This window comes from Denticeps clupeoides, chromosome 1, assembly GCF_900700375.1.
Source record: "Denticeps clupeoides chromosome 1, fDenClu1.1, whole genome shotgun sequence".
Taxonomy (NCBI): domain Eukaryota; kingdom Metazoa; phylum Chordata; class Actinopteri; order Clupeiformes; family Denticipitidae; genus Denticeps; species Denticeps clupeoides.
In genome coordinates, this window is record NC_041707.1 from 17383729 (window position 1) to 17396782 (window position 13054).

The 13054-nt window shown below is 39.3% G+C and overlaps 1 protein-coding gene across 1 annotated transcript in view; it reads right to left on the bottom strand.

Moving 5' to 3' along the window:
• Positions 1-160: 160 nt before the first annotated feature.
• The window catches only part of oxct1a (3-oxoacid CoA transferase 1a), a 28589-nt gene continuing 15695 nt past the window's right edge, over positions 161-13054 (bottom strand). Inside the window, exons 10-17 of the mRNA XM_028997917.1 lie at positions 12787-12881; positions 11593-11641; positions 11407-11479; positions 10368-10443; positions 5819-5908; positions 4019-4099; positions 976-1077; positions 161-683 (exon numbers count right to left, since the gene is read on the bottom strand). Of these exons, the coding sequence (XP_028853750.1) occupies positions 648-683; positions 976-1077; positions 4019-4099; positions 5819-5908; positions 10368-10443; positions 11407-11479; positions 11593-11641; positions 12787-12881 (602 nt within the window). The 3' untranslated portion in view covers positions 161-647. The remainder of the gene's footprint in view (positions 684-975; positions 1078-4018; positions 4100-5818; positions 5909-10367; positions 10444-11406; positions 11480-11592; positions 11642-12786; positions 12882-13054) is intronic.

The window sequence follows — 13054 nt, forward strand, 5'->3', positions numbered from 1 at the left end:
TTTTATGAATTATTTGGCAACAGAAACAAATATATAAATACATTTTTAGTGTCATTCTGATTCCTCTTGTCGTCATAAAGAAGTTGGCACGTGCATAGCTAAAAATAAAACTTGATGTGTACAAGCCTATTGACATTGACACCACTGAAATGCCTGCAAATTGTGATCAAAAGCTTTTTATTAACAGACTGATCGGTAGACCAAAGCAAACAATAACAAATTAAATTTAACAAAAAAGAAAATAAGTTTCCTAAAACAAAGAATAAAATGCATGTTCATATTGCAATGATGGGTAGGGCTGGTGAACCACGGGAGTAGAAAATGTAATGCCTGGCATCACATCCTCATACAGTTCATCTCCTGGAGAGAAGATATTTAAAATGAAACGAGCCGCCTCATACTGTACACTGTTGTACAGAACGCTACAGTTAAAAGTTGCATGTTAACAACATACAATAACACACATGGTTACAATACGCATACGTTTCCAAATAACTTAACTTAGCCGACTCGACCGTGACCTAGAGTTCTATTCATTCAAGTCTCTTCTTGGTTGCCGTTTCCATCCGGAGGCTCCGTCATCTCTGCTGCAGTGCGCTCTATTGATGGAAGGTGACGGCAATGGTGAGCAGAGTTCCTTCTGCTTTTCAGATTTGCTGCATTGGTCTGAGGTTTGGTGATACCTGTTTTGGGGAAAACCAAGACGTGTCAGACGTGTCACATTTATTAATAATGCTTGAAAAACCAAAGTGTCCATATTCAAATAATGCAGTGGCTGTAACATCAAAATGAAATCCAAACAACACAGGGTGCAGTATTCCAATCTGAATCAAGAGCAGCATAATCGAATACATACAAATCTTGCTGCATTCATCTTTATTCTTTTGATCCTTAAAGCTCTGAGGTCCTTTGTTTGAGCAGCTATTTGTGCAGAAACAACACTGGCCACCTCATGCTTTTTGTTGTGCAGCTCACCTCGAAATCTGTGCCTGTGCATTTCTTAATGTCATCTGGTGTCAGCCCTTCCCACACTTCAACGAGGGTGAGACCTTTGTCCTTGTCCACATCAAATACAGCCTACAAAACATGGACACAAAAAAGAATGAATGAATAAATGACGAGACCATTTTCCCCACTGCTATTGGGCAGCGCAGTCTCTAAATGTATATGTATGAGCAATCCTGTTTATTTAAATTAATAATTTGTATGACAAAAAGGAAGACAAACCTCATTACATTGAACTCATAAATAAATAAATCAATACACTGCCTTTATTGGAGCACAGAAGTGTGCAACCTTATAAGACGGAGTATAAAACAGATGGAAAGGCACATAACATGCATAGTGGTGTTTCATTTAAAAATCCATTTTTTGCTTAATCCTAGAGTAACCTTGTCCCCCACCATTTCAACAAAAAAAAAAAAAAACACTGAGATATTGACGAGAACTGAAAGATCTGCCCCCTCTGCAGATGGCAACCAAGGTCCTCACATGGATGAAGCTGCCCTTAAGCAATCACTGGGCTCCACCTCCATTCGGGAAATCGCATTATGAGTAATGTGGAAAATCTGGTTCACTTACCTCGCCAGTCATCTGAGGGCTGGCAGTAAGTGGCCTTTCGCTAAGGGCTATGGGGGTATTTGCAGGCAAGCAGGCCCTCATCTGTTCCTATTTACTCTCTTATGCAAATATATGTACACACGCATATACATGCATACCTGTTAGAATGTATATAACTGTGTACAGCATGTGTACAGTCAAGTTGACCAAATCAAATTAGGGGACACAACTGGTCATCACAAAATCAAACCATTCAGTAAAAAAAAAAATGTACAGTTAACTTTACAATAGAGCGTAATAGAACATGATACCATTATATTCAAGTAATTCCAACTGTAGTGAGGCTATTTCTCACAATTCATGCTATACTGCTAATGCAGCAGTAGCTGGGATATGAGCAGCTTGAGGCTGAGTGCAGACTGACACAAGTGCCCCGCCCAATCTCCTCTCAATGTCAGACAGCAGAACGATCTGAGCAATCGGGAGGGGACAGTTTCTTGACTGAAGATGGGGAAATTCATTTTTAAAAAGCCACATCTATCACCCCACTGCTGCTGTGACATGACTCCCACTGGTCATGCAGGAAAAGCAGTGACTCCCTCCTTGGACATTTTTCACAGTCCATGCATGCCCATCATCACCCCGATAAGGTAGCGACAGGCTCAGGCCTTCAGTAGCCTTGTTTTTCTGCACACAATTTTGGCAAGATATCTTTGTCAGAAGGTTGCCGGTTTAAATCCCGATCTGCCAATGTGCCATTGAGGTGCCATTGAGGTAACACTGAGCAAAGCGCCGTCCCCACACACTGCTCCCCGGGCGCCTGTCATGGCTGCCCACTGCTCACCAAGGGTGATGGTTAAAAGCAGAGGACACATTTTGTTGTGTCACTGTGTGCTGTGCTGCAGTGTTTCACAATGACAATCACTTCACTTTCACTTTGTCAACAAACCTTTATGACATGATGAAAAAAACGTTACAAGGCATACTGCTGGCCACGTGACGATATCTATAACAGAATATATCATGTAATATTGTTGACAAATAGAAACAATCCTAAATGTAGTTTGTAAAATAATACACACACAAAAAAGAGACGTTATTTCCTCTTGTTTAATCGTGTTAATATTATGCAGTATTTGTGTTTCCTGTGTCTCCCAATTGGCTGCACAGATTACATCACTTCCTCAATTCCCGTTTGCACATTATTTATATTTCAATATGCTGTGGTGGGTCATTTATATTAGGTGGTAGGTTATCAGATGTCTGGGAGAAAAAGACAAAGCAAACTTTGTACACACTGTAAAAAGAAAGAAAAAAAAAAAAAACACAAAACACAAGGAAGGATCTGATATTACTTGTCTTATTAGTCATTTTGACATCTGTAGGGTCGTAGTAGCCTAGTGGGTAAGATGCTCACCTATAAACCAGAAGACCCAGGTTCAAATCCCACTTTGTACCTTTTAAGACACTTAACCCTAAGCTGCTCCAGGGGGACTGTCCCTGTAACTACTGACTGTAAAGTCACTATGGATAAGAGCGTCTGACAAGTGCTGTAAATGTAAATGTACCCAGCACACCCAGGTAAGGCTTTTGGCACAAATCAGTCACTGCAGCTGCTGATGAATATTCAGGCGTTCTGATATGCAAAAAACAGCCAAGAAGTGGGCGATCATTCGGAGGGTCACATAACAGTCAGGCTACGTCTGTATTAATTGTAATACTGAATACACATTCAGCAATGTATACACAAGAAATGCACGTGTAGAGATGAGCTGTATCATAACATTCTCGCAGTACACTAAAACGACTAATTCTGTAATTAGGAACATTTCATTGCAACTGTACAACCTCAGTCAAAATGTGTATCAGGAATGTCCCATCTAATATAGATATAATATCTAATAGAGTTGAATGAATTTTAACTATATTTGAAATTGTAAAATGTAACATGAACGTCTTTTATTCTGAATACACGTCGCCATTACAATTATTCTGTTACATCCCAACCCTGGTTGTAATTAGCTATTCATTAATTGCGTTAATAAGAAAACATTCATTTCAAATTTGGTCACATGTGTGGAATGGCTCTAAATTTTTGTACAAAATTGTACTGGCTGCAAATGGCTTTTCAGCCAAACCTACCAGTAACTTGTCCCAGCTTCTGTACTGTTACATAATGTTTCAGGAATAACTTGTTTGCAAGCATCTTATCCCCTGTGGAGCAAGCAGACGCACTTCAGACTGTTCTCACTTGGTGGAAGGGCCTGCCATCTGCCATACGTTCTTGCAACTCAATAACCTTCCCGAACAAATGGCTTTATATTCAACCTCTCCTGCTCGCTGATTCCTGGTCCTTAATGGCCAAAAAACTCAACAACTAGTATCCTCTGGAAGCAGTTATACATACTTATTTAAAAAAAAAAAAAAAGTCATATGTCTATACGTGACTTAAACACACCTTTTCAGTGATGATCCGGTCAACACACTGCTTGCCAGTGAGGGGAAGATTACACTTGTCCAGGATCTTGTGCTTCCCACCCTTAGAAAAAGAGAGACGGTTACACATGGAACTTGTATCATCACATGGACGCTAATGAAGAATCTATGAATTCATTCATATATGGATGTATATTAGTTAAATGTGGAAATTGTACTGTTGTATAGGTATGTTATGCATGAACATCACATCTGAATAGGACTATTAAGGCATCTGGAGGACCAGAGTCACACTCCCCAGGGATTCTAGCAGCACAAACCCAGCGAGGGTAAAGAGAGAAATGTTGCACAAATGAGAGAGAGAGAGAGAGAGAGGAGGAGACAGGGAGAGACAACTGGTCTCAATACAGCAGTGTTATTTCCTCTCCTGAGGGACAACATGGCCCAACTGTGCCCCAAGATGTGAAGACAATCTGAACAGACCAAGGGTGGCGCGGGAACAGACGTGAGCCACGGAAGGGACAGTACCACAGGGCATTGAGAAAACCAAGCCAAGGCATTGTGGGATGAGTCCAAGGTCTGAACCCAGGGCACCGGACTCTAAATCAGATCTGCTCTGGTTCCTTATGTCTTCACACAGCAGAGAGCTGATCGAAGTGCTGTTTCCCGCAAACACACACACAATCATGCACATGCACATTCGTGAAACAGTCAGTGCGCTGGAGCATCTAGTGGAGCACCACAGACACACACACACACACACACACAGATAATAAGCCTCCTGGGGCTCTACATGACCGACATAACAAAATGCTCCATGCACAGTGCCCCTGGACCACAGCGGTTACTGGAACATAGCTTCACACGCAGACAGTCAAAACACATGTGCGCACGCACACACTCACATTGTATTCTGATAAGGAATTTTGGGACAGGCCTGGTCTAGTAGTAGGATTTCACACAGAGCTCTGCTTTTCCAGCCACGTTCACCCATCTCCCACCCACAAGCTGTCATGCAGCCAGTCATGTGCAGCAAGAGCCATATCTTGCTCCTCCACATCATTAGGCCCGTTTCAGAATGACTGCATAATGTGACAAGCTCTCCACCATTAACATGGTAGGACAGGTAATTAGCTGGGATAGGCATACTTTCATGCTCAGGCTATATTTTAAGCTATTTGGGTTTAAAATGTGTCAAGGCGAACAGAAATATTTTAATGATTTCAAATCAATTTGGGGTTATTTAAGCATAAAAGTGTCCTGGTACAGTGTTTTCCAAATCCCAGCACTATGTCTCAATTAGTGTAATAGATAGGAGTTCTGAAGTTATATAGCATTAAGACATTAGCCCCAGACTCTGAGTGCTGGGGCTGAATTACATGGGAAATATCCATCTAGCCAAAGCAAATACTCTCATTTGGTCACATCTTGTAGTTAATATGTAGGATCAGTGCAGAGCTAAAGTAAACAATACCTTCGAAACTTCCTTTCACTTCTAACAAAGCAGTCACCCACGCTGCACTCTTGCACGTTGGTGGAGCTGATAAACGAAATCAGTCTTTTGACTGCGTTTTTGTCCGAACTTTCATGTATTCTTTTTGTCCTCCCCGCATATAAAATTTGCACTACATTTCCACTAATGTGCCAATATTGCTATACTACACATTGAATTCATATGTAAAAATGTCAAAGCTGGGAAAAAAAGGATGTATTTTTCTGCACAATTACAGAAATAAAAGGTCAGTGATTTGCAGTCCATTCAAGTGAAGTACAGGCATAGCAGAAGACCCACAATTTGAGGTTATGGACTGTGAATGCCTACCTTTGCAGAATGCTCCATTGTAACAACAACTTTGGTTCCTGCGCTGGCAACTAGGTCCATAGCCCCACCCATCCCTTTCACCATTTTCCCCTGGAAAAAAAGACATACACACACACAAAAAATGTACACTAAAATAAGAATAAGTATATGCTAATTACACGTACCACTAACTATATAAATCTATATTGATCTTAAAATGCTTAAAGCAAGAGTGACATTCTTTACTGGTCTGCCAGCTTCCTAAGGCACCATATAGTATTGCAAGTAAATCCATCTCATATACTCATCATGTGGGTTTAGAGCTGCAATTATACTCATTCTTTCCTATTAATACCACACATGGTACGCATCCTGCCAATAGAAAAAGGATTCCTACTTTTGTCTTTGTTGCAATGCGGGAGAGCAGAGGGAGCTTGGAAGGTGGGAATGAACGTTTAAATGAAGTTGGTATAAGATTCTGGTCCCATTGTGCTCAGTATTTCAGTCTTTTGAAAACCACATCTATATGCACAGTCTGTCAAGGACAGTGGGTAACCAGAACCAGAAGACCCCACTCACTACCCTTGTGTCCCTGAACAAGACATTTAACCCTGAGTTGCTCCAAGTGGAGTATCCCTGTAACTACTAATTGAAATTCACTCTGGATAAGGGTGTATGTCAATGTAATTTCACAAGATGCTGCCAAAACCCATGTTTTATTAGTCACAAAAAGTATAATTTAAATGTTATTCTATGGTCACTGATTAGTGGAACATGAGACTAATGTAGTTATATAAATAATATATAAATAATGTAACTATAAAAAGATAGACTGAAATGGATGTGAAATAAACTAAATAAATACATATAATCAGCTCAAACCTCAGGTGACCGTTTGTCTCCTGTTAGTGTGTTGCATGTGTTTATTATTAATTGCTTGTCTGTATTAATATGATGCAGCAGTGAGACCTGAAGATGGTCTTCCTTAAAAACTTGACTATGAAAACAAGTTACATGTCCCTTGGCAATCTTGGACCATTTCCACCAGGGCCTAAATAAAATCTCAGTGAATTGTCCCTTCTTAATGAAATGAAATGAACTGCAGGGACTCTCACCACCAGGATGTTCCAGTCAGCTCTAAATTCATCAGTACGTGTTGCAACATCCTGTCTTGTTTATTGGTTTTTCCTCTGCCTACTAGAAAGTGGCATTTAATAGTTATAAACTTGCTGTGTGCCAGAGACAGTGTGCTGAATTCTGTTTCAGTGACGGAGAAAACTTTGTTAATACTAAATCAACACAGCGATAATACTACAGTATTTCAGTAATCAGCGATAATACTACATTAATCAAAGTTAATACTACAGTATTACGCAGCAAACAGCCATAATGCTATAGTAATGCAGTAGCGCTGTGTAAACGCGACAAGATGCACACACAATCATGACATTCCCTTCCATTGGAAAGTGGTTCTCAAAATATATATCAAAATCTAACTAGCAATGTTGCTAATTTGTACCCAAATTAATAAATATTTATTTTATAATTATTTATATAAAATGTTGTTTCTTTTCTTTTATTACATTTTCCCCACAGCAAGAAGTACCTGGATGGTAGTAGCTTAGTGGGTAAAACACTATGAACCAGAAGACCCAGGTTCAAATCCCGCTTACTACCATTGTGTCCCTGAGCAAGACACTTAACCCTGAGTTGCTCCAGGGAGACTGTCCCTGTAACTACTGATTGTAAGTCGCTTTGGATAAGGCCGTCTGATAAATGCTGTAAATGTAAACGTAAGTACCTAATAGTTTAACAATAAAAACTAAGCAATAATAACAACAACAACAACAACAACAGTGGAAAAAGCTTCTGAGCAATGTGGTGATCTAAGCTGCAATCGTATTTATTCATCAATACATACTTTCATTTGAGTCAGTCGAGGCAAGTGCTGTGCAGGTTTTTGGATATATTCTGGAAAAGCCAAGAGGCCACAGCTGCTAGGAAACTGCTGACACTCAAGGGTTAGTACCACACTTGAAGTGTGGACCAGCAATCCGCTAGCAGCTTACAGTGCTGTGTGCTGCTGGGGATGCAGTTCTTTCTTAGCAAGATCCCTTACTCAAATGACCCTGAAGTGTCAGCAGAGTTGGTTGAATTCTATAATTGCTCAGGAACGATGTTCCAATGCCATTCCACAACACCTTCCAAGGTTTTACCATGACCCATGCATTCTTTATGATAAGAGTGAATAAGCCCTCTCCAAATAATCAAAACAATAATTCTTTTAATTATCCTTTCAAATTTTCTATGGAAATGTACTGTATAAGCTCATGATTGCTTTTCACACAGAGGAATGAATGTGAAGATGCTACATCAATAACCAATTCTCTTTTAATAAGTCTGTATGGATTTTACCATGACACTTTCCTTGACCTCATGATTTCAAGGAAAAAGTTTTTTAAAAATGTGTTTCAATGATATAAGATTAGCCTGTACAGCACAGTACAGCACAGCACCCAGTGCACACAGTGAATTGTGTCCTCTGCATGTGACCCATCCCCTTAGTGAGCAGTGGGCAGCCATGACAGACGCCCGGGGAGCAGTGTGTGGGGACGGTGTTTTGTTCAGCTGCACCTCAGTGGCACCTTGGCGGATCGGGATTCGAACCGGCAACCTTCAGATTATGGATTCTGCCACAAAATCTTATAAAGGTTCCTTTAAATGTCATAAAACAAATCTGAATATTTTCATGCACTTGAAGGTAAAGAAAATGTCAAAAAGGCACATGAGCATTACATACAGTTTTCAAATTTATTATTATATTGTTACATTTGAAAAATGTATGTAATTAAATTTAAACCTAATTTAAAAAAAAAAATGTTACTGTCTAAATCTTGGGGGGGATACAGCCCATTTCAAATATTTACCCATTCTGTGTTCTTTTTTTTGGACTGTGTGGTGATAATGGGTCAAGTGCAGTTGAGTTTTTAATAATTTCAAGAGGCTTCTGTGGGCGTTGGGGGTGCGACCATGGGAGTGTTCACTTGGCCTTTCGATTGTTTGTGGATGACAAGGCAGGAGAGACATTACAGATTCTCCCAGTGCACACACTCCTCAGGCAGTACATGCTCTGACTATTTTATATGAGGAAAAAATCATTCTCTTTTTCTAAATATTCTCTGGAAAGGAAGTGCCAGCAGTAGTCTTCATGTTTATTTGCCCTTCACCAGCAGTGAACACACTTTCAGACAAGCTCAGTGACTTTAAATAATCAAACACATTACAGGGGGGGGGGAAAGCCCTTTCATGCTGAGATCTTTCAAGTTCTTTAATAACTTTGCACTGCGGTTCTGTGTGCCTTTTATTTTTAGCTTGGCACGTCAGACCTGTGAAAACAGATAAGTCGCTGCTTGCCTCAAACAGATCTCTCATCTCTTGGAACAAGTGCACATGGCCAACTTTCCATAAATTAAGCAACAACATTTATTCTGATTCCCCCCAGTATTAAACAACATTGACCTGGTAATGCATCGCTATTTTGTTTTACCTACCCAACACTACTTATATTAAACATATCTGAAAACGAAATACAAATAATGATACTAATGTTCCCGTTTTCATGCCCCTATATCAGGTCACATTGTTTACATTTCACAAAACCCATGATAGCTGCCTCAAAAAGGATATGAAATGTTTTATGCAACTGTGGCGCACAGCTTGCAACCTGCATGTTCCTGAACGTGTCTGTGCTGTCACTGATGGTTTTCATTTTAATTGCAGGCTGCACAAGACAAAAGTGAAAGTGACAAACGAGTAGTGTACCTTGCATGCATTTACATTTGAAAGTATTTAGGTCGGTGCCAAATCGTTTAAAGGAAATGCAAGATCATTTTCAAACTAAATTAAACTCCAGGAGACACTGGGCCAAATGAATGCAGCCCCTTTCAGAGCCTGGGACCACTGTGGCGGCACTGTGAGAAATAACCTTCAACGGGCTGAAAGAGGACTATGCAGGAGGGCAGGCACCACAAAGCCATCCTTCAGTTTCAGACGGGGGCCGGCGGAGGCAGTGCTATAAATAAACCCTACTGAACCCAAGACAACGCTGGCTCAAGGCTCGGGGTATCGACTGTCCTGTGGGCTCACAGCAAATCCGGAAAAAATACTGAATTCAAGAATACCGGCAGAACAAGTAATAATTTTTAAAGTAATACATTTTTCATTTTCCCGGGATTCATTGACAATTGCAATTAGGTCTAAATTTAATGGCAGAAGGATGCATTCACGTAAGTAAGTGTATCGTTCATCAGGGGAACCCTTATTCTTAGATCACAATGTCAACACATTTAGTTCTAATAGTAAGCTTAGTTACATTGTAATTATTGTAATACATTAAATGAATAAACATTAAAGTGCTTTTTAGGTTCAGAGAAAGATTTGACATTTTTGTGTACTTCTAGTAGTCAAACCAAATATTGAATAAACTGAATTACATTACACCTCACACATATAATGCTAAATTCACTGTTCTCCTGTCCTTTAATTAACAAGTGATAATCTGATCACTTACCGGGATCATCCAGTTTGCCAGGTCTCCATACTTCGAAACTTGCATTGCACCCAGCATAGTCAAGTTGATGTGACCACTTGTTAAAGAAAAAAATTCAAGAAAAGAGAATGATTTTGAGAATCATAACAAAAACCCCAAATCTCTAAAGAAAGTTGAAGCAAAATGATCTGGATCTTATTTGTTGTGGAACTCATAAGACACATAAGTTCTTTGGACTGTTTGGACCAGTCATTCAGTCCCATAGTTATTCATGCCTGATGCAGAAAACTGATACACAGCAAAAATGTTTTCAGAACATGGATGCTAAGTAACGGATTTGCTAATGGATCTGGATCTGATGCCATAATCTGTCTTTTTGCCATCCATGGCGGTTTATTAATGCTCAACAATGTAATGACATTTGTTTGTATAATAGAACATTGAACATTCCAACATTGAAAAAAAAGTCCAAAATCATAAGAACCATTGGTTGATATTACATCTAGTATCAGATCAGAAAATGATCGGAACCCCTACATGACAATTAGATATAAATTAGATATAAAAGTAGATATAAAAGTATATCTGTGTATTTGCTTTGGTTGGTTCATACATCAATATTTTCAGTTCACTAAAGCAGATATAATGTTACCTTGCAATCAAGCCTAAAATAAGACTAAGCCCTTCCATTTTTTCTTGTGCATTTCATTTTCATTCTAGTATGCAGCTAGACAGCCAGGGAGTGAAACAATACACCCTTCGTCTTTTTCACTTAGCCTGTCTAAATGAGAATGAGGGAAGGCAGCAGGTTCTAATAAAAAAAAAAGAAAAATAATTTAAAAAAAAAACGCAGGAATGTCACAGAAACAAAGCAAAAAGAAGAAAAACAGAGGCACGTGTGGTCAGCTCATCCATATTCCACCTCCAACTCTGGGGATGGGATGGGGGTGCTAATATACAAACCCTCCCTCAAACTATTATCCTTTTTTTTAAGACATGATGATCTGAAAGGATGGAAAACAAGGCTTGGAAACCTGAAAAGAAATCACTGTGTGCTCACCCCCTAATCATGGCAAACGACTCATCACTGGAGAAATAGGCAGCACCAGGGAGAACGGTGACAGTTTCTTTACCTGAAAATGGGACGGAAAATGTCCATTTATTTCAAGTGCTAATGTATGTTATAATTCGGTCCCCCATTCCCTTATCACAAGTACAGGTACATTAGAAAGAAAAAAAAAATTACCAGCATTGATGAGGTCAGCATCTACGTCCTCTTCTGTGGGATAAGGGCCCTGACAAAATAGCATTTATTGTTTTTGCAAAGCGAACGATTTTCATTGGATAGAACTGGCCACCAACCTAAACAAAAATCAATACATTCTTTTGTAAAATCAATGTTTCAATGGCTCGGTTCCAAGACTTCACATGTATCACAATATTAACAAGTTGACACCAAGCAGAATCAACATACAGTCAACATTTTCTAAATGAAAAACATGAGCCTTGAATCATTATGGTGCCTGTAGAAACATTTTGATTATTTTGAACTTATATAAGACAAAAGTCAACCCTAACTGTTGTTTGTTCAATGTGTTTTTTCTCATTACAGCAGTTAAAGGTCCCCGATTTTTTTAGATGAATGTAAACAAACACTGGAACAATTTCAGCCAATTCTATTTCCAGAGATAAATCCGAATTATGCAGTTTAAGTTCTAAATAACCAGTAAATGTTGGTGTTTATTATTTGATTATCAAATATTACTGATAATTACCATTCCAGTTCTGCACAAACCAAATGTAAAAGGAAATTGGTTTTAATCCATTTATTATTAAAACAATTATCTTGCTCATCCTATTCAGAAATAAGGGTTGTGGCTATTTTACAGATCCGTTAACATTATATTGTGATGCCACTTTTCTGCTACAAATACTTCAGTGTGGTATGCAGAATACCGATTCCTGTTACTTGGCTGCTTAAAGACTATTTGATTGATCTTTGGTTCCACTCCCACTTGACAGTGAAAAGGTTACACACCAGACACAGGGTTACTATTTATACAGAAAACATTATTATGATTCCAGTCACAGGAAAACTCATTACATTCCCCGAGTCCAATTAATCTTCGGCCGATATGATGAGGAGCGCCTTCCTCTGCCGCATCCTCTACCTACATCCTGCTCTTCTCCTCCTCTTCATTAATTTTTCATTTAGGGCCTTAGTTGAACTACACAAAAAAAATTACTTTTCAAAAGTTCTAGAACTTTGTTCTTGCTGTGACTTAAAAAAAAAAAAGCCAAATCATTTAACAATATAATAACTACTCTACCTAATTATTCCTTCTAAAGGGCGTGTGAAAGCAATACTAATTAGATTAAATACCATTTGAAAGTGTCATTAATTAACAGGTTAGGCTTTAGTTATTGACGTGAAGCTCACCAGGCCCAAAATGCCATTCTCACTCTGCAGGTGGACAGTGATGTCTGGCTTGATGAAGTTGCTGGCCAGCATGGGGATCCCGATGCCCAGATTAGCTGTGGAGCAAAAATATTACAGTCTAAACAAGACGTCATGTGCACAACTATTACAAACACCTTCTCAGGACATGTACATTGCATGCCTAGCGGGTAAGGAAGCGGACCCGTAATCAGAAGGTTGTGGGTTCGAATACCGAGCTTCCAAGGTGGCACTGAGCAGCCACTGTCCC